Source organism: Lethenteron reissneri, chromosome 38 (assembly GCF_015708825.2).
Source record: "Lethenteron reissneri isolate LAM-NWPU_2019-01 chromosome 38, ASM1570882v1, whole genome shotgun sequence".
NCBI lineage: Eukaryota > Metazoa > Chordata > Hyperoartia > Petromyzontiformes > Petromyzontidae > Lethenteron > Lethenteron reissneri.
Genome location: NC_083816.1, coordinates 4,764,827 through 4,785,925, shown reverse-complemented (window position 1 = coordinate 4,785,925; position 21,099 = coordinate 4,764,827). Strand labels below are relative to the sequence as shown.

General features: G+C 54.0%; 1 protein-coding gene across 1 annotated transcript in view; it reads left to right on the top strand.

The window, feature by feature from the left end:
- The window catches only part of TAF3 (TATA-box binding protein associated factor 3), a 40,963-nt gene that overhangs the window by 12,007 nt on the left and 7,857 nt on the right, over window positions 1-21,099 (top strand). The window contains 7 exon segments of the mRNA XM_061567313.1: window positions 11,429-11,526; window positions 11,528-11,629; window positions 11,631-13,571; window positions 13,908-13,987; window positions 15,801-16,200; window positions 18,391-18,491; window positions 19,684-20,131. Coding sequence (XP_061423297.1) covers window positions 11,429-11,526; window positions 11,528-11,629; window positions 11,631-13,571; window positions 13,908-13,987; window positions 15,801-16,200; window positions 18,391-18,491; window positions 19,684-20,131 — 3,170 coding nt within the window.

Here is a 21,099-nt window from a genome sequence, read left to right as displayed (position 1 = left end):
ATGGGATTCACACACCACACACGTCACGTGCTTATTTTTCAACCTTGCGCCCACTCACCCGCCCCCTCGTTAAGTTAACTTTGTGGCTCCGCATCCACGCCGTAATTTCATTAGCGCGTAGTTTCTCGCAGAGCCGGCGATCGAACGCTCGCCCGTGGGAACCCGCTCGGACCCACGCCGTTCTCCGCGCAACATTTACTGCCGCGGCCTAATTGAAAACATACCTGTGTGTGCCTAACGTGCCCACTCCGGCTCCTGCGTTGCCCATTTGCGCAGCCCGTAGCTCGTTCACGGGCTGCTGCCCAGCGTCAACCTGCCCCGTCACATCCGAGCTTAATGAAAAAAATAAAAAGCCCATAAGTGTTATTAAGGGGAGCCGACTAACATTTGACCCTCGCTTGTAAGTGCGCTTGTAAACTGGCCGTAATAACGCGGCACAAAGCAGCGGCGGGGGGGGGGGTGCCCCGGGGGCCTGAATGCTAATGAGCGGGAGGCCCTGGGGCATGGCGGACATGTCCAGTGAGCCGTGCGGTGGCTCGTTGGCGCACTCAGTCACTCACCTGCTCGCTCACTCACTTGTTTACGCACTTACTCGCTCACTTTGTTTACGCGCTCACCGTTTATACGCGCTCACGTTGTCTCGCTCACATATTTACTCACTCGTTGCATGAGTTTGCACGCTCAGTCACGTGCTTGCGTGTTCACTCACTCTTCTCCTAACTCTTATGTTGACTCGCTTACTCCTATGAGTTACTCGCTCGCTTACACACTTGCGTGCTCACTCAGTCACTCGCCTTTTCGCTCGTTCAGTCGCTTGGCTCATATATTCAACCAACGCGCTTCTTAAGTCACTGTCTTAATGGCTCACTGACTCTCTCGATCGTTTTCTCACTTCTTCACTCGCTCAATCATTCAATCAGTTTTCTCACTTCTTCATTCACTTGCTCATTCATTCAATCAGTTTTCTCACTCATACTCGCCCAAACACACTCCATTGATTGCTCGCTTTCCCACTTGCTCATTAACTTTCTTACTCACTGACCCACTCACCCCCATAAATTAATTAACTTCCTCGCTCAGTCGCTCATCCACCCTCTCACTCGCTTATTCACTCACCCATCGTGTCACTCGCTGACTTATTTACTCACCCACCCACTTTGCTCACTCACTTCCCCCCTAAACCTCATTCTAGCCTCACCCCGCCGTGTCCTCTCTGCCCTCGGGGTGGCATGACCGCCAGCCTACCACTACCTGTGCCAAGGAAATAGTTTTGCCAGTTGTTTTTTTTTTGCATGCAGAAGAGATTGCCGCCGCCGCCGCCACCACCACCACCACGCCGGCAAGGGTTGGGTGCGCGACTTGAAAGGACCGCTGCACGCACGCACGCATGCCGTGCTAGAACGGGAATGCAATGTGCAGTATTCGTTTGAAGGTTTAGATTTAACTGTAGCTATTTCATGGGTGGGTATCAAATAGGTATTTTGATAGGTAGGTGAAAGGTATTTTAGTCGTTTGAGAATCGAGGCAGGTGGTCCTGCAGCAGGTCTCCTATCTCGCATTTGCAAAGTCGCGCGTTCAAATTGCAGACGGAGGTCGAATCGGCCCATTGTCATCATCGTCATCAATGTGTGAAATTTATTTAGTTTGACCTGAATGCAAAAGCAAATTAAATCATATAAAGTGTGGCATTGAAGGAAATAGAAATTGGAGCAAAAAACAACTTTTTCAGATCATCGCTCGAGCATATAAAAGGTACTATTTTTTCAGAAGTCAACAACCATTGTTACCCCCTGTGGAGATACTTTTCCCCATCTTAGGAATGTGGACGTTACACAACTTGCTCAGGGCCCACCAAAGGAGTATGAGCTCCACCCCAACGTTTGAGTGTGTGGAATACGCATGTGCACAGCTTGGGAGAATTAAATAATGTTTGTATAATTAGTCTTGTTAAATAGTGCTCTTTGTGCTGGCCTGCCGCTTGAATTACTCTGCCAAATGGGTTAGGGTTCATCTGCCACCCAAATTGAACCTCACCTCCCCAGCAATTTGCTTCAGGACCATTATCAAATTAACACACAGTGCCGTGATTAGACAGATTAAGAGATCCCATGGCCCATGTTGCAAGGAAAATATGCGGAATTATAAAAGTGTGACGATGCATTGATATGTCAATGGTGGATTCTTTCATTGAGCAGTGGATTAACCATGGCCGATGGTGATAATGTTCAAATTTAATTGAATCACCCGTGTGAGAATCAAATGTTTTTTTCGATCCGTGGAAGACGTATGTGATGCGTTGACAGAATCCCTGCAGCCACTTAAGGCATGGCATTCGCCGCAATAGCAAAGCAATGGATTAATGAAATGATTCACTACCCAGGATTGTGACATTCCATCCAATCACTGTTCGGAGGGATGTTGGGCGGTTATAGGGGGTGAGTTGTCACTTTCCAACAAAGTGAGCGATGCCGTGGGAGGTGGCTCCTTCTTTGCTGTTGTTCCCAAGGTCCGGAATTCTCTCCTTCCAGACATCTGTGCTACCAACTTGCCGCCCCCCTATTGCAGTCTCGGCTCAAGATCTTTCTCTCCCCCTCCGCTTGTGACTAAACCGTCTGCCATCTCTAACATGATTCCAATCTAACCTTTAAAAATAAATATAAACACTTCCCTTTCATCTCCGCGATGCGCGTCATCTTCCACCGTTGTATACGGCATCCGTAGATGCAGTTGGTATGTACATGCTATACACATTAAAAGTGAAAAGCTTGATGAAGGAAGTTCTGGGAGAAGAGATGTTTGGGAATAAACCAAGAGCCAGAATTAAGACCGATCCTGCTTTTGACACCTTCAAGGAAGTAATGGAGAGGGGCGCGGGATGCGTGCAGTGAAATTCAGAAGAAAGCTCAAGATCGGACAGAGATTGAGGGATTTTTACCCAGGAACCTACATTGGTTAGAAGACTGAAGACAATAAAATTCAATTTAATTTCTGTGTGTGCCCCACCGACAGTCTGTTGAAACCGTCCCTAGGCCAAACTGCCCAATGGCAACGCCGGCGGGTGTACGCTGCTAGCACGCCGGTGCCGTCGCGGTATGCGCCCCGGCGGTCGCTGGCGACGCAGCCTGAGTGGGTGCGCGTGGGAAGCGTGCGATGGACATCTCTTGGGGCGGTGTGGGTCAGGATCGTTGGGTTTGTGTTTTCGTCGCGCACAGACCATTCCTTCCGCTGCTCCACCTCCCCCTCTAGCTCCCCCAAGCCTCCCCACCCGCACCGTGTGCATGCGGGTTGTACGCTTGTGTCGCAGGCGCCAGCATGGCGGACGAGTCGACGGCGGTTCGCTCGCCGGTGCTGTAATGTTACCGCTGGCCCGGTCACGTCCCATCAGAGCGGTTTTCTTGTGAGCCCGTCGCTGTGTGTGGGACCCAGCGACGTCGGGCGATTTTATCATAAATTGGTGCCATTTTACCGCTTTCCTATTTTGTCTTTTTTCCCAAGTTGTTTATCACGATTGTCCTGCTGGTGTCAGGTCGTCTAGAGACGACACATACATTCGCTTCTCTCGTAGAGCAGCACCCACTGTGTTGGAGAACGGATGGCCCACGGAAGTGAATATCACAGAGCTCCCGCTGAGATTCATCCAGGTGACCTCCGGTCCACAAAGTAGAGGGCTGCACCGACAGTAATTTCATCACGTGACAAACATATATTTATACTCTTTGGTTCTTTCGGTAAAGTCACGTAGGTATAAAATATTCCTGCAGTCACGAAAGCTTCAAATCAAAACATATATTTATTATCAGAGGTAAAAACGTGGCAAATTAAGAGCACAATTGAATAAAATGTGATGGGTTCTTTCGTTGCGTGTAGTCATCGCTCCTACCGCACTTGAGAATCTGGTTTCTCAACATGCAGCTGTCTGGGTTCGAACCCAGGTCTCGGCGATATTGGCTCACAAGTTTGGTTAATGAAAGAAAAGACTTCACAGTAAAGGTCACGCACTCCGTAATATCACCATAATGACATATTGTATTCGCGCGTTGAGACGTATTGGGATGTTTACCATCCACCGTGATTTAGACAGCGCGTATATATATTCGGTTGATATGCCCGCCGTTGTTAACCAGGGTGGCCGCTGGGCTCCAAACGTGAACCTCTGCAATAAGCGTCAAAAGGAAGCCGTTTGCGGAATGAGGCTCGAGGATTTGTTGTTATTTTTTCTCCTCTTTACGAGTCTCAGAAGAGCTTTCTTTTTGTCATCAGTCTTAATTTTGCTTTATTGGTGCTTCCCACGGCTCCTTCCTACCACAACTTCCTATGACAAACAGAGGCAGAGGAGCCTTTCAACTGTGACGACCCCTTCCCCCCCTCCCGGGACCAGAATGGACTGGCCCTTTGACCAGCTGGGTGCTGCCCTTGTCGGACTAGTCAAAGTGTGTCTTTGTTGGAAGGGAGGGTGGTGTGGTGTCACTGTGGCCCTCGTGGGATCCCGCCCACTGTGTTTGTGTGCAATTAATATCGCCTGGCCGGTGGGAGATGACATCACTTGAGAATTTTCATTGCACATGTGGAAATACGAAACGGAATAACGTTACAGTGACGGTAATACTAACGACTCCTGTGACCCACTCTGCTCCACTGTGGTGCATCCGATGGCCAGACTAACCACATTTTTTTTAAAGCGGCACACGCAGGTATGGGTTGGTGCGCGTAGTGGTGGTGTGATGGGGGGAGGGAGTAGGGTCGGTGGGAGCTGCTGCGTGTGTTTGTTTTGAGTTCCTCGCTGTTTTGTTTTGCGTAGTTGCGTGCTCGCAGTTTGCCAAGCGATGCATCGCACCGTGGCGCGTCGCTCCCCCGTGCCCCCCTTGCTTTCCTCCTCCTCATCATCCGTTAACCCCTTCTTGTGCCAGTTCATCTCATCTCATTGTGGCGGTGGTGGCAATGATTATGATAATGGTGACAATTATAATGATGGTCCTGATCGTGGTGCTAATTGTGGTGATGGTGGTGATCGTGGTGATGGCCCTGATCATAACACTAATCGTAGTGATCGGTAGTGATGATGGTGAACGCGATGCCGATTTGTGGTGATTATGATCATGATGATAGTCACGGTGACGTTGACAGGCAGGATCATCGTGGTGGTGGTGGTAGTGGTGGTCATCTTTGCGGTGATGCCGGTGATCGGGCATTATAGCTGGAGCAATGCTAGCCCACCGCTACCTCGTCTCGTTTTTGGCCCGCACCACCCAAGGGTCACGGCGGCCCCTGAGCGCCGGTCTCGGCATGCACCCAAGGCGGTGCCACCCTGTCTGGCTGCCCCCATCGGCCCCCGGGTGCCCCTCTCCTCCTTCGCCATAGGCGGGGGACGCTTCCTGCTGAATCTTTGCCTTTTACTGCTCTCATCCCTCCCCTTCGCCTCTTGGCCATCATCTCATTCCGACCCTCCAGCCGCCGCCCTCCCTCCTCCGCCTCCCCCTCGCTGCTTTGAATTTTCAAGATGGATGCGATAGGGCTCCATGTCGCTGGTGCGACGCCGCCACCGCCGCCACCGTGACCTTACGGGATCGGCAGCGCGATTTCCATCACCGCCTCGTCCGATTATTAGCTTGAGTTCCCTGGTAATTGTTTAATAAAAGACCATTCGCGTTAACATTTAACAGCGCTCGCATTGAAAAGGACACGTGCCCTGTGCGTCGGGGGTATTTTAACGCATGTTACGATGGCGGTGTGTTTGCGTGTGTGTCTCTATATCTCTTGTGTGCGTGCGTGTGTAGCTTTATATATTTTGTATGAGCACGATTTACAGCTCGACAGATTATGCATCTTGGCACGCCCCACCATCACTCCCTCCCTCCCTTTCTCTCTCTCTCTCCACCCCCCACCTCTCCCTCCCCCTCGCACGCCCGCCTGCCTGCCCGCCTGCCTGCCCACCCTTGTGATTAATGAAGGGAAAGGGATGAAAAGGATTGCAAGGCATGCTGGGATCGCTCTGGGGCCAGTGCGAGATGATCGCAGATAGCAGAGGGAAAATGTTTTTCCCCCCACCAAAAATAAAACGAAAAATTTCACTCCCTTATTCCTATTTTTTTCCTCCCAAAGGGGGGATGATTTCCCAGCTGATGGGAGCTCCTGCCGATCCCCTTGCTTTGCGGGGCCCCTTCGTGCAGGGCCCCTCCGTTTCCCCGTCCTTGTGTGTGCGTGCCCCTTCTCGTCAGCAATGCCATACAGTAGGTGTTAATGTCGTCGACATATTACGCTTATTAGTCGAGTCAACGGCAGCCCGTGTAACGTTAGTGCAGTGTTGTTTGATTATTCTCGTGATGACATTCAATTTTGAGAATCGTTAAGCATGCCTTTTGCCTGTGGATTCTTAATCTAGTCATTAAATACTGACTAAATTAACATCGGTTAATGTGTTCCACTTTGCAATTTTTGTATTTTAATGACTAAAACGATATACGCTTTACTAAAATTCCGCATATTTGTCGGGAACTCACCTGAGACCAATAATACTACGCTCTGACTTAAAATGACCAGAGCCGCCGTTATAAAGCCAAGGCACGAGCCGCACCGGCGAGGCTCGTTTTGTGTCGTGCTCGCGCGCAACACCCCGGGCTTCAACCCGGCCGTCTCCGGACGTGCGAGTCGGTGGCCTCGCCTGCTACTTGGGCTCGCGCCCGCAGGGAACAGGGCTCAACGCTTGGCCAGAATTATTAACGAGGGCAGCCGCTAGTCACAGGCTGTTCTGGCCTGCGCCGTCGCAACGACAACTGCCGCTCTGGAATGAGTGGCGCTGTCTTAAAACCAGCGGAGCGGTGGGTTTTTTCCAGACAAGTTGGCTAAGTCAGGAGTGGGGATGGTGGAGGGGGGGCGTGCTATCAATCAAATTGCCCCCCCCCCCCCCCCGCCAATTTGAACACTCCCGAGGGGACACGATTTCCCAGGCGAGAGTGTGTTACGCGCCCTTTGGACAAAGGGAGATGGAGTCTTCGGCCCGACTACAGTTCGCGCTGCGACCTCGTGGAGCTGCGTGAAACCTTTTACTGTTCTTCAGGCTGCTGCGGCTGCTGCTGCTGCTGCGTAGGCTTTCGCGGTCGTGCTATACTGCTCTGCGATGTGTTTGAGGGTTGTACCGCATGTTGTTCAGCGTAGCGTCCGACGTTTCGGATATCCCATCGCGTGCAACGAAACGTCGTACGTCGTGCCGACCAACACACATGGTAGAACCCGAAAACCCGTCTATCATTCCGTTTATAATCTAAAACAATTTGGGAATAATCTTGCGCACGCGTAGATTGCGCAATGCTGTCCAACATGCATTTGTCCATGGAAGGATTTAATTAGCAGTGTAAAGGAAGAGGATATCATCACAAAGCTACTTTTTAGATACCTTCCAGTCACCTCCCTTCTTCCACAGATTACAAAAAACTGAACACATTTGTCAATAACACTGTGCGTGTGTCTGTGTGACCTTAATATATCATAATAATATGGTATGTTTCGGGCAATCACCTTTCTTCGCACATGAACACAATTATCAGTATGGAAGCCAATCGGGAGCTCTCAGGGCAAAATAATTTGCACATTCGCAAAGAGTAATTTTAGCGTCAGTTTGTGCCTACAGATTTTTGGGCAACCCTTATTTTGGGGGTCCCGATAATAGGAAGAATGAAAAGTCGCTTTGCTGTTGAAAGGCATTTCGCAGTTTTTTCAGAAATCTGTCCATCGTCCCCAGCGCTGCGGTGGTGTAGGGTTCCTCGTGCCATCGCGTCCGCGCCAGCGTCTCGGCTCTTCCGTAAACACGCCCGCGCACATCGTCGGCCGGCGACGCCGACCCCTCCCTGTCTCCCGCCCACCTCACAGCCACCATTTAAAACATTCTTTAAAAAAACACAAAGTCCCCTCTCTCTCCTCGCCTCTCTCTCTCTCTTTCATGGGACCGCTTTTCGTTCCGCCCAGCTGCCTTCTCGTTTTCAGTTATTTTCCTCCGTGCGGATTTGTGAGGTGGAAAAAACGAAGAGGTGGGGCGGGGGGGGGGGCAGGCAATGGGGAACACAACCTCCCTCCACCCCGCACCGCCCCTCTTTTCCCCATTTCAAGAAAGCGCAGCTCGCGATTTGCCGCTCACCCTTATCTCGCGTAATTAATCGGGCCGCGTGCGGCGGTGGCGGTGGCGGCAGGGGCTTCTGGAATGGGCGAGCGCCATAATTGGAGCTCCCAAGGTCGTCGAGAGTTTAAGCGGCGAAGCTCGCCGCTCGCTCCACCTCGACCGGTCCTCGACCGGCAAAGGTGATCGGCCCGTCGTGATGATGTCCACCAGCCGCCTCAGCCTGTCAAGCCCATAGGCTCCTCTACTCGTCTATAAAACGATTTCAGCTGCTGTTTCCACCAGTTGTTCAGCTTGTATCCACCGAAGACTGCTTGTGTCCCAACGTCTCCCCCCACATTTTATGAAGTCCACCTCTCTTCATGCCTTTAAGTTGTGTGGGAGTTGTGGAGGCTGTGTCCACCCCCTCGCCTTGCCCCCCCCCCCCCCCCACCTGCCCCCGCCCCCCCTGGTTGTGTAACTGTGGGGTTGGAAAAGAACGTATTCTTTTTCAAAGTTTCATTGCAGTTGCGATTTCGAAGTCGTGCCGTGACATGAACAATTTGACATGAGCAATCGTGCAGAGTGGAGTGTGGCAGATTGATAGAGATTTTATCGCAGACACTGCTTCTAAGATCCCTTAAAGTGACCAATGTATCCACACAATAACTTGTAAACTAGTTCACGGAGAAATGTTCGTCGCATGGCATTGAAGGCGATATTTTTTTTTACACGTCTTTTCAAAAGCTGGATTTCAGCCAAATTAATTGAAAAGGCCAATTCAATGTGGTGGCTTTTCTGTGCCGTCACTCTTGACCGGGCTGAGACCATCAACCGGGCTACGCCTGAAAATCCAGTTTACTCAAGGCAGCGGCTAAAACCCGTGATTAGAACCCAGGGTGTCTCAGGAACAGTGCCCCTGCTTGGCATCTCTGACCCCATTGATCTGCCACCCTGTCACATCTTCCAACAGTTGGTCTTTAATTGTGCATGTGTCCCTTGTTGCTCAAGTTTTGTAATGTTTCCTCCGCACGCCACTTACGATTGTTTCATGTGAATGAATGATGGGACCCCAGTCAGCGCAGGCAAGCGAATGCTAAGCAAACCCTGCAAAGATTTCACAGCCGTTAAAGAACCAGTGAACGGCCGTACGCACTTCTTGGAAACAGTACATCATCTTTATTGCTGTGGTCATACGAGCTGTGTCGCTCTTTAAGTTGCTGATACATAATGAATGCACGGTTATTAAACCGTTGTGATCGTTTCATTTGGCCGTTTCACCGCCAACTTTTTGTTTTTGTTCTCCGATGTTTGTGTTCTGCCAATTTTATCCCGATTGCGTTATCGGCGTGAAGTCGTAAAGACGGAAGGATCCATTGGCAACTCGCGCAGAGCGGCGTAATCCCTCTCGCCTCGCCGTGTTGGAGAACGGAAGGAGTTATCACAGAACTACTTGTGAAATAGCTCCTGGGTGAGCTCTTATCCACGGCAGTGGATAGCACTTTCCCTCCCGCCTGGCTAGAATTTAGCCAAATTAGTTATAAAACCAAATTCTGTCATGGCTGAGACCATCAACTTACTACGCTTGTTTAATCATCATAATTCAGTTCATTTCATTTATTAGGCATAGCCCTGTGAGCCATATGGCTCTTGACTCGGGTGCAACCGCATCAAACAAAAACATGAACAAGAAACATCTTAAAGTGACTACACGCAGCAGAAAAATCCAGGAAAAACCAGCAAAGTCTTCCAGAAAAAGCACCGTATATCAACGCTGTGTGCAAAAATCCCAGTGGGATGCAAGTCAAACAATAACAACCATAAGACAATTTAGATTAAAGTTATCTAGCTAACTCTGTACTACAACAAACAAATATGGCTAAACCAAAACGTTTTCGAAATCACCAAAATAAAGCTATAAAAACAATGTAACTGTGATCATAGGAACTGTGATTAAAATTTAACAATAAACGATATACATAACATGTACGACCAAACTTTGCAGCCATAGCTGGCAGCAACTCGTAACGTGCTAGAATGTCTCCCTGCTCGCTCCCAAAGATGGACAATTACTCGGATGCCTGAGGAATCGCAGACGAGCGGGAAAGGCAGTAGCCAGGCAGTGAGCCGGCACCAAATTCCGCCCCACCCCTGCGGCCCCCCCCATATATGTTATCGGCCATTGAGTATTTACGTATGGGAGGACACTGGAGCACCCGGAGAAAACCCCGCACGTGCCAGGGGGCAACGCTCTTATCTCATACAGATGGAACGGGTGGATTCCATATTTGCTGTCACGCCTACTCGTGGCAAGCCGGGGTACGGGGCTCTTCGAAGCCCCCACGGGAAGGGAGTTTCGCAACATTTGCGTGGCGATCTACCACAACCCTCGCGATGAACTCGTGGGCAGCTGCGATTCTGATTCAAACCCCAGGATCACAGCGGTGCCAGCTCGGCGCTCTCATCTCTTGAGCCACCCGACCACCTCCATTTCACGACCACCTCAATAGCAGACGACACGACCCGTACACCCCGAACCTACAAAACAGCTACCGAGTAGGTAGATCGTCACCTAACGCTGGGTATCCTGGATTGGCCAACCCCGGGTGGGAACTTTTTAATGGGGGAACAAAAAATATCTAAAGTGTCAGTTTTACACTTGTCAGTCAAGTCTTCTCACTGCACTGATTTTGAAAACACGTTCCTTCGGAGTGGGCGGGTAGGAACTTGGTTGGACAGCGCATTCGTGCACGACAGAAAGCTCGCGGTCACGTGACGCACTTCAACCAATCCGGGAGCGTACTACATGTTTGGGAGGGGCTATGCACGACAGACAAATAATCCCTGGTGGGCAGTGTGGAACTCTTGTTCCTACCTGTATAAAGCAGTCATATCCCAGTGAGTGCAGTCCTCTGCACCTTGACTTTTTGGTTTTTAAAAGCTTAGCAAGCGTTGGTGGATCACACACAATTTGAAAAGCTCACCTCGACTGTGCCTAGCTTGGTAACGATACAATTGGAATAATTTGTTTTATTTTTCTTGTTTCTCTCTCTTGCACTGTTCATAATGTTTCCGTCTAATTTGTACAGGAACATTAGCTCATCCTTCAAGCATAATGTGTGTAAATTATAAAGAATTGATTCTCCCACGCATGGTTAAATGTACGTATGAAGAGCATAAGAATGGATTTTTATTGTACGAATTATTGATTCGTCATTATGTTTCGAGTAGCTACTAGAAACGAGTCATTAGTTGCATCTTATTCTTCCTTTAAATATCTCCTTTGCATCATCGGTAAATGTTTTTGCCCGTCACGAACGATCATCCATTCCCCTTCTGCAGAGGAGGAGGAAGCGGTCCAGTGCGAAGGCGGCACGTCGGCCGAAGCCATGCAGGTCTCCCTGGACGAGGAGGACGAGGAGGAGGATGAGGAGGAGGACTGAGGAGGTGGAGGAGGGCGAGATCCGGGATGGACTGGAGCCTGGCGAAATCGTGTCGGACGACGGCAAGCGTCAGTTCATCCTGGACGCCGACAGCAGCGGTCCCCGACTCTCCCGTGTCGTCCCGCCACTCGAGCCACCCCAGCAAGCGGGCCCGCCTCTCGGAGCCTGCCCCGGCCTTCCTGCATGGCAGCGGCGGTGGCGGAACACCTCGTCGGCCACTGGGCCCGCTCAGTGCCCAGCAGCTGCAGCAGCACCAGCAGCAGCACCAGCAGCTGAGGGCGCCGCCCGTGCTGTCGCCGGTGCCCGTGTCGGACCCCTCCGAGTCCCCGCCCCTCTCTCCGGAACCGCCGGAGCTAGCGCCGGTGGCCCGGTCCGCGCCCACACAGGAGCGCAAGCAGCAGCAGCAGCAGGCGGCGGCCGTGGCAGCGGCGGCGGCGCCGTCTCATGGCAAGCACAAAGCGCCGCACAAGGCCGCGAAGGCGGCGGCAAAGGCCGCCCCTGCGGCGGCGGCACCGGTGACCGCGCCGTCCTCTCGGCCCACACGCTCGCACAGCCAGAGGTCGCCGGCACGAGACAAGAAGTCTCCCGCTCGCACCAAGAGCCCCAAGTCTCAGGGCAAGAGCAAGGCTGCCTCCAATGCTGCTGCTGCCGCCGCCGCCGCTCCTTTGCCAGCCGCCGCAAGCGGCAAACCGGAAAGCCCGGCACGGGCCCCGTTGGCGCTGTACAACGCGGCCGTAGAGCGGACCTTGCGCGAGACGCCGCCCAAGGCGTCCGCTGCTGCCACTTCCACACCGGGCGCCGGCGACAAGAAGGGCGGGCACGAGGGCACGCCCAGCAGGAAGCAGCAGCAGCAGCAGCAACACCAGCAGCAGGACGATAAGGCCATCACGGACTCGATCGACGCCGTCATCGCGCAGGTCTGCGCCAAGCGCGAGTCGGACCCCTTCGCCTTCTCGTCCGACTCGGAGGGCGAGGTTTTCACGAGCCCCAAGCACCACTCGGCATCCGACTCGAGCACCATCAAGTCCCCGACTCTGGGCACCGGTAGCGGCAGCAGTGGGGCGAGCGCTGGCCAGGCCACCGGTCCGACCGCGAGCCCGGCCAAGGCCACGGACGCGGCGGCGACGAACTCTGGCGGCGAGCGCGAGCGGGCGGCGAGTACCAACGCCGCGTCGTGGACGCTGGACGACTCGATCAATGAGGTGGTGAGGAGGGCGGGGCTGGACGGGGTGGCGGCCTCCCCCGCCGCGACGTCGACGGCGCCCAAGTCGGGCCAGACGGCCGCGGCGCGGGTACTGTCGGTGTCTCCGGCGCGATCGTCGTCATCCGACGGTACCTCCCCGTGCTCCCCACGCACGGACGCCCCCTGCTTTCCGTCGGCGCCACCGCCAGCAGCGCCCGAACCCAGGCCGAGCGCGGCGGCGAAATCGGCGGCGCCGCCACCGCCCACGCTTCCGCCGGCGCCGCCGCTGCAGGCCCAGCCGTCGACGGTGGACGTGAAGAAGCGTCTGAAGAAGGAGCTGCGCCTGAAGCAGAAGAAGAAGGAGAAGGAGCGCGCGAAGGAGCGGCTCAAGGAGCAGCGCGAGAAGGAGCGCGAGCGCCAGCGCGAGAAGGACAAGCGGCGCGACGGCTCCAAAGACCGCCGCGGCCGCAGGGACTCGGACAGGGCGGCCAACAAGGCCAAGGAGCGCGACCGCTCCGAGTCGAAGGACAAGGGCAAGGACCCGTCTCTCAAGAAGGACAAGGACAAGCACCGGGACAAGAAGAAGGACCACGAGAAGACGAGGGGTGACAAGCACGGCAGGGACAAGGGCGGCGGCGGCGGCAAGTCGGCGGCGCTGGCGGCCGGCGGCGCTTCGACGGCGTTCTCCGGCGGCCTCGCGTTCGCGCCGTTGGGGCGAGTCCCGCCAGGCCGGCACGGCGACAGCGGCGGCCCCAACCGTGACAAAGATCGTCACCGTGACAAGGACAAGAAGAAAGACAAGAAGAAGAAAAAGCGGGAGAAGGATCGGGAGAAGGAAGAGAAGCACAAAATGGACAAGGTGCGGCGGCGCGTTCGCTGTTTCTCTCTCGCGTGCACTGTCTCTGTATACCCGTGCGTGCGCGTGTGTTTGGCCACGAAAGTGCGGGTTTTCTGTACGTGTATGTGTGTATGCATGTGTCTGTGTGTGTGTGCACATTTGCATGCGTGTATCCGTGTGTACAGTATACATTCCAATCTTAAATTGTCACGGTGTGTAATCGTGTGCATACGAGTACCTGCCTGTGTATTCCACATGGTGCGTTCACGTGTCTGTGTGTGCGTAAACCGAATCCAATTCAAACACTTGCGTACGTGCCTGCGCGTGCGTGTGTGCGTCCGCATGTGTGTGCCACAGCTGAAGCAGGATCAGCCCAGCGGAGCTTCCTCCCCTGCTATCCCCAAGCTCACGCTGCGCATGGGTGGACAGATGCCGCTGTAAGTAGCTCATTCATTCACCCCATGGATGGACTGATCTGTCATGTGAATGTGGAATGTTATCCACACCAACTGAAATGGGTGCCGGCCCACACTCATTTGAGCAGTAGGCAGAGACTGACTGTCACTTGAGTGTTGATGTTATGGTTCGAGTCCATCCTGGGGTTTATCGGGCATGTGGCATGCACCCGTTTTAGAACTTTGGAGGTGCAAAGGTGAGTGGATCACAAGAAATCCGTGTGATTCACCAACCCCTGTTTTGTAATCGTTAAACCCAGACATGGCTAGGAGACGCCATTACAGCCAACTTGAGTTCTTGAATCTTTTTGGGTGTTCTCCAGTTTCCTCCGAAGCCAAACATCCCAATGCCCAGGACCAGGACCCTTCCGAAAAGGTGCCTTGAAACCCGGCAAGGTTTCCCCCAGGCTTAAGTACACAACCGAATGTTTACAGCTGAGAGACTGTAGCTCATTGTTAGGGTCACGTCCCCGGCTGGGCTAATTTCTGATGCGGTTAGAACATTTCCACTTCTTAAGCATTGTGCTGAGCGACTCAAGGTCCTACGCTCCCATCCTGAGTGATCCTCGCTTCTAGCCGGCCGCCCTCACATCTCTCTCCTCTCTCTCCACTCCGGCACTCGTTTCGTCAACTCCGCCGTGGTGGCCTCATTGTCTTTGTCGGCGCCGCAGCTGCCCCTGTGATCGCCACCGCCGCCCTCGCAACGTTGTTATCATTTAACCAAATCTTGCACAATGACCGCCGCCACTAGCACGGTTAATGCGACGGTTCCGTTTATTTGTTGATTTTCTTTCCCCCCGCCCCTCCCCCCCCCCCGTAAAGAAGAAAGACCCTTTTTAAGCGGTGACGCGGCGTTTCCGAATGTTTTAGTTTTGCCATGTCGCGCGGCTAAAGCGGGAGACGCAGACGGTGTTTACGGATTGCCACCGCCGCCACCGCGTCCCTTTTGCTTCGGGCAGCGATTTTTAGCTCTCGCTTTTAATGTCTACAATGATGATGATGGTGATAATAATTATAATGACATTTACTTGTGTGCAGGAAAGCCTCATGGAGTCGCTATAGACTTTCTTTTTCAGAAGGGGTCCTGAATAGTTGGGCAAATTAACATTTTTAAGGAGCAATTTTGTTGTGTGGGAGGAAACCGGAAAAAACCCAGAAAAAAAACTCCCCACCAACCCACCCATACAAGGCACGAATGCTCAAAGGTCCTTACAGATAGATTCATGAGTCCGCTTGCTGTGCTGCTATCTTGTGGCCACCGAGCAGTCCATCGGCTTTGGGAGTTGCATACATCTATGTGTGATCCACCAACGCTTGCTATGGTAGTGTTGCATCACGAACGTGGGCCACCACCATGCCCGGCAACCAGTGAGTCAGCGGTTGCGTGACCACGTGCCGACTGACGCACTCAATGGCACACCTTCTAAACTACTTGCTCGCTAATTTATTCACACAACTCGCGCACTTACCCAATAACTTACCTACAAACCCACCTTACCCACTCAACCTATTGAACCACTCACTCGCCTCACTACTGACCACCTCACCCACGGGTTGACTCGCTCATATCCATCCATATACGGACCCAATCACTCACTCGCTGACCCACACGCCCACGTATCCACTTTTTTCCTACCTCGCTCACTCACCCACTCGCTCACCCAACCGCCTACTGACCTGCCGATTTACTGACCCACTTACTCGCCCACCCGCTCATCTACTCACTCACTACTCAACCCACTGTTCCAATCACCCCCTCCCCCAACGCCATCTCGCCCAACGTGTGACCGAGCAGGGTGATCCACCAGACGAGCGTGGACAAGAAGCCGTCCCCTCCGGTACCACGCCCCAAGTCGCCCCCGCTGCTGAGCGGCGGAGGCGGTGGCGGCGGCACAGCCTCCTCGCCGTCGCTCTCCCCGCCCGACTCGCCGCTCCCCCCGCAGCCGCTGCCCGAGCCCCACTCGCACCACCAGCACCGACCGGGGCCCGCGGCCTCCCTATTGGCGGCGGGCCCCGGCCGTCCCGATGGACCGCTAGCCGCGCTCGAAATGACCGCGGGGAAGGCCGGGAGCGGCCCCGGAGCAGCGGGAGGATTGACGGCGGCTGCGGCGGCTGCGGCGGCTGCGGCGGCTGCGGCGGCTGCGGCGGCGGCGCTACAGCGCACCGTCACCACAGAAACCATCAGCACGTTTTTGGTTCGTTGTGCAGCAGACTCCTCATCAGCATCGGCATCACGGTTATGCGGTTGAAATCGCACGCGTAAATGTCACCGGGTCTCAACGACGCTGTACAGAGGCAGCGGGAATGTCTATTCTATTCAGAGAAAGATGCAGTCTTAGGCCCCTGCGTGAGTCCATGGATCCCTGTGCGAGCCTGTGGTCTGAGTCTGTGTTTGTCTACGGATCTCTGAGTGAATCTGCTGAGAGAGGCAGGCAGCCAATCATACACAGGCAGAGAGAAGAGGAATCTCTTGAGCGTGGACCTGAATACAGGGACAGGGAGTTGGCAGCATGGATAGCTGTGGACTTCAACGTTATCTTGGTTTAGGCGATGTTGACCTCAATTCTCCAAGACAGCAGTGCCAGGTGATTAGGGAAATTCAATGCGCAAGTGGAGGTGGAGCCGTGGCTCAGTGGTGAATCGCACTGCACTACATAACCCCGGAAAACGTACACTTGATTGCCAGCACCCACGGCTAACGCCAGTGGCGAGTGATATATGAACTGTTCCTGACTCCCCCCCCACCCAACCACCCTTCTTTACCAACCTGCACACACCAGCGTAGTGAAGTACGGTCACCGCAACCTCGATGGCCGACACGGCTGTTTGTTTGTTTTTTGAGTTGCATCCTTCGCAAAGTTTATTTTAGTTCGTCCCGCGGTTACGCTGTTTAATTGACGATCGTGCGGTTTATTTATGTTATTATTATTTTATTAATTTATTCGTATTATCATTATTACTGGGCACATAGTCATGCTCCCGTCACGGAGCAGAGCTCCAGTCCTCCATCCCGGTCGGTGGAGCCAAGGAGAGAGAGACGGGAGAGGGAAGGGAGCCAGGGAAGGAGGGAGGAGGGGAGGGCATTGTGTTTGTTTAGCGCTGCTGCTGATGATGAGTGAGTGCTGGCCGCCGCCGTCACTGGAAAAGCACCACGTGTAGGGCAACTGCGGGGCTTTTAAAAGCACCGCAAAGTAGGGAGGGATGTTGATTTGAGACCTATTAGCTCTTAACGGTCTTGGGAAGTTGTCCTGTTTTTTTCTCTATGCCCACTTCCCCCCCCCCCCTCCAGTGGACTCCTGTTCGCGCGCTCTCCCTCGCGCGCTCTCTTGCTCCGTGTAAATTCTCGTCTTTGTCAATTTCTCAGGCGGAAGGAAAATAACAATTACCGATTAGAAGTTTGTTTATCCTCGCGCCCGCTCGTTTCACCGGGGAGTAGCAAACATCCGCGGCACGGGGTTTTTAATCTGCGGTTTCTCCACTGCCTTGACCTTGGCTCGAACCCAGAAGGGAGGGTGGGGGGGGGATAGGCTGCAGCGAGGCATCTGGTATCCAGGCAGATAGATAGATAGGCCAACAGACATGCATCGGGAAAACATGTAGGTAAATAACTTAGCTGGCAGGTAGAGACATCTGGCAAATATGCAGATGCATAGTCAAAGCAGACATGCGTCTGGCAAACGCGCAAGTGGATAGGGTATTTAAGCATGCATGCAGACTTTCAAGTATGGAGGCATCTGGGATACGGACCGATGGATAAGTAAGCTGGCCTCTGATACACACTCAGACAGGTTAGCAGACTGACATCTGGTAAGCGTACAGGCAGATAGGGAAAGTAAGCTGACAACTGGGAAACATGCAGGCACAAAAGGAAATTGGAAGGCATCTGGTAAACATACGGAGGGGATTGGCCAACCAGTAGGCAGATAACCCGTTAAACGGTCAGACAAGCAGGCTGGCATCTGATAGACAAGCTGGCTGGCATCTGGTGAACTTGGATTCTGATTGGTAAAGCTTAGCTGGACAACATCTGGAATGCATGCAGACAGATAGGCAAGTAGAAAGGCATTTGGTGAACATGAAGGTGACACCACAGGAAACAAGCAAGCAGGTAGACAGGCAGACAGACAAACATGCAGCGGACACACACAGGGACCAGTGGTGTAGTTATCGAGTGTGCAGGCAGTGCCACTGCACCAGGGCCCGCTGGTGGTCACAAGCCCCGGCGCCGGGCTGCAAAGAAGCGGGGAGTTTGAACAGCGCGCCTCATTGAATGACTCGCGATGGAGGTGCTTGCCACCCCGTGCTGCCACGCCACTGAGGCCGGATGACCGAGCGACCCCCCCCCCCCCCCCCCCCCACCCCACCCCGTGTCTGCGTATGCGCAGGATGCCCAAGGCAACAAGGTGTGGATCTGCCCCGGCTGCAATAAGATGGACGACGGAAGCCCCATGATCGGCTGCGACATGTGCGACGACTGGTTCCACTGGTGAGGGCGAGCGCGGGCGACCGTAGGGGGCGACTTCACACGCCAGCCGCGGCGCTGTTAGCGCTCTCCCATCCTCCACAGCCCCCCACCCTTTCCCCCGCCCCCCCCCACCAAATCCACGACTCTTCACCCCACCCCCCCACCCCAAGCCTTAATTGTTCCCATGCAGAGACCGAAGCACTGAGTGATGCGACGGCAGATTAAAGCGGAGAAACTCGCAAATAAGTCAATTAATATGTGCCGTCGCCGACTCAAAGCGGCGCTGAAATAATATTTACACAGCTGCCGAGTGGCCGCTCGGTAAACTTCTGAAACCTTTTTACGGAAGAAAAAAAAAAAGGGGTACAAAACATTTTTTGAGCGTTCTCGCCGTCCTCCCCGGACTCTTAAAACAGACTATTCCGTACCGTAAATTGGGACGATGAGACACGAGCGGTTTGGCGAATTTATTGCCACGTCTGTTCCTGCTGCAGTCCTCCTCCTCCTCCTCGGCCTTTTCTAGTGTCTGCCAGGCAAGCGGCGGCGTGCGTGTTGTCTTGAACTCGGAGCGACCCGACTCTCGGCGTACGAGCTGTCAGCTCTCCCACAAACGGCCCACGCGTCGGAGTGCGTGCATCACCCCACGCGTACAGACACAATGCGCCCGGGGCAGTGGGGGGGGGACAGAGACGGTGGTGGATCAGTGGTGGCAGTGGTCGAGAGAGTGAGCAATGCAGTGTATTTTGTGGGACGAGCAACGTTCTCAAGGAGACTTCGCAATTGAGCGGTTAACTATTCGTCGGTCCAAGCGTGGCTTTCCAGGTTCGTGTTCGTGGCGGATAATTTATCTCAAGCTTCCGCCACGCACTACTGCGGGCATCTTCAGTAGTGCGTGGAAAAAGCTCGAGAGAGAGGAAATGTTCGACGTGCGACACTTCGGTTAAAAAGCGGCTGCGAAAACGTACGTACGTGTGAGACTCGTCGATCAAAAAAACATTTCTTTCACACGAGATTAGGTGCGTGCAATCGGGCGTGGGAAACAATAACGGGATGCCAAAGAACGGAGAAAGATGGCGTGTTGCGGACACGTGTTGCGAAGCTCCAGTTGCACTGGGCATCGTGGTGGTGCACCGTTCATTGCGAGTCACTTTTGAATGGCCATCCTACGCGCTCTCCTGCGCTTGTGCCCTCCGCCCCCCTACCCCTCTCGCAGGCCATGTGTGGGCATCTCCAAAGCCCCCCCGGACGCCGTCAAATGGTTCTGCCCGCGCTGCCGCCTCGCCAACAGCGCCGCACCCATCGCCGGCAAGCGCCGGGACAAGAAGGCGGCGGCAGCGGCGGCGGCGGTGGTGGCGGCGGCGGCAGCGGCGGCGGCGGCAGTGGTGGTGCCTCCGCCCCCCGTAGTGCTTCCGCCTCCGCCGCCTCCTCCCCCTCCTCCTCCTCCCCCTCCGCCGCCAGTCGTCGTCACCCCTCCCACCAGCGCGGGCGGCAAGCGCAAGGGCAAGATGGGGCGAGGAGGAGGCCCGCCGCCTAAGAAGGGCTCGGGGAAGCTGGTGTCGGAGGCCCTGCCGGTGCCCGCCGCCGCCCTTGCACCGCTGCCGCCACCTACCCCGCCGCCCGTCCCGGCACCGCCGCCGCCGCAGGTCGTTCCCATGGAAGACGTGAGTGGTCCAGATTTGATATTCTGGCATTCCGGTGATTTGGCACGATGCCATCCTGGTGACGTCACCCAACGTGTTTAATTAAATTCAAAAATAAAAATCTGTTAAATGACGAAGAAACCAATCGCAAGGGAAACACTCATGCAGCAGCCGCAAAAATAAATCGATTCCACAGCACATGCACAAGGTGTGCAGCATTGTATGTACAAAAACTCTTAGCCTATCCAGACCACCAGCTCAAAAAGAAGTGGTCTTTCTCAACTCTTTGAGCTGTGGTGGTCTAAATGACAAAATGGCCACGCAACGTTCAGCTCTCTTTTGGACTGGTGGTCTGGTGAAGGCTGAGAGCTTGTGTACATGCAACGCACCGTTGTGTGCGTGTCGATAAATCGAGTGGACAGTGATGCCTCTAGAGCCATACGAAAGAGCTCATGATTGCAAAAGTGGCCTCTTATTTCTTTAACAAAAGCTTCATGGTGAACCAGTGGTGCAGTGCTCTGCTCCTTGCGCTTTGAACCCGGTGACCTGAGTTCAGTTCCCAGCCCCACAATTATCAGTGGCAAGTGACTCGCAACCCCCCCCCCCCCCCACTTCGCCGACCCCCACTGAACCAGCATGGTTAAGTATGGCCAAACAACCCCAAGAGACCCGCAAGTCATCATGGGGGAGGGCTTCATCCAATCCAGCAGTGTTATCGTTATTGTACCGACGCATCGTAATTCTGTCGGATGTCTCCGTATCCCACCAAAGGAGAGCTGTTTTGTTGTTTTGGTTGCGTTTTCCGTTAAAACATCGACGTTGCAACACAAGCGTCTCCGAATGGCACGGCCCGCGAGGCACCGTGCACGTAGCCTAAGCGAGTGCGCCGTTTTTATTGGCTCTGTACAGCGTGGGCAGAAGTGAACGGCGCGTTCGTTCGTTCATTGGGTACGGAACGGCTCTTCGCAGGGTGCACGTTGTCCGTCTCT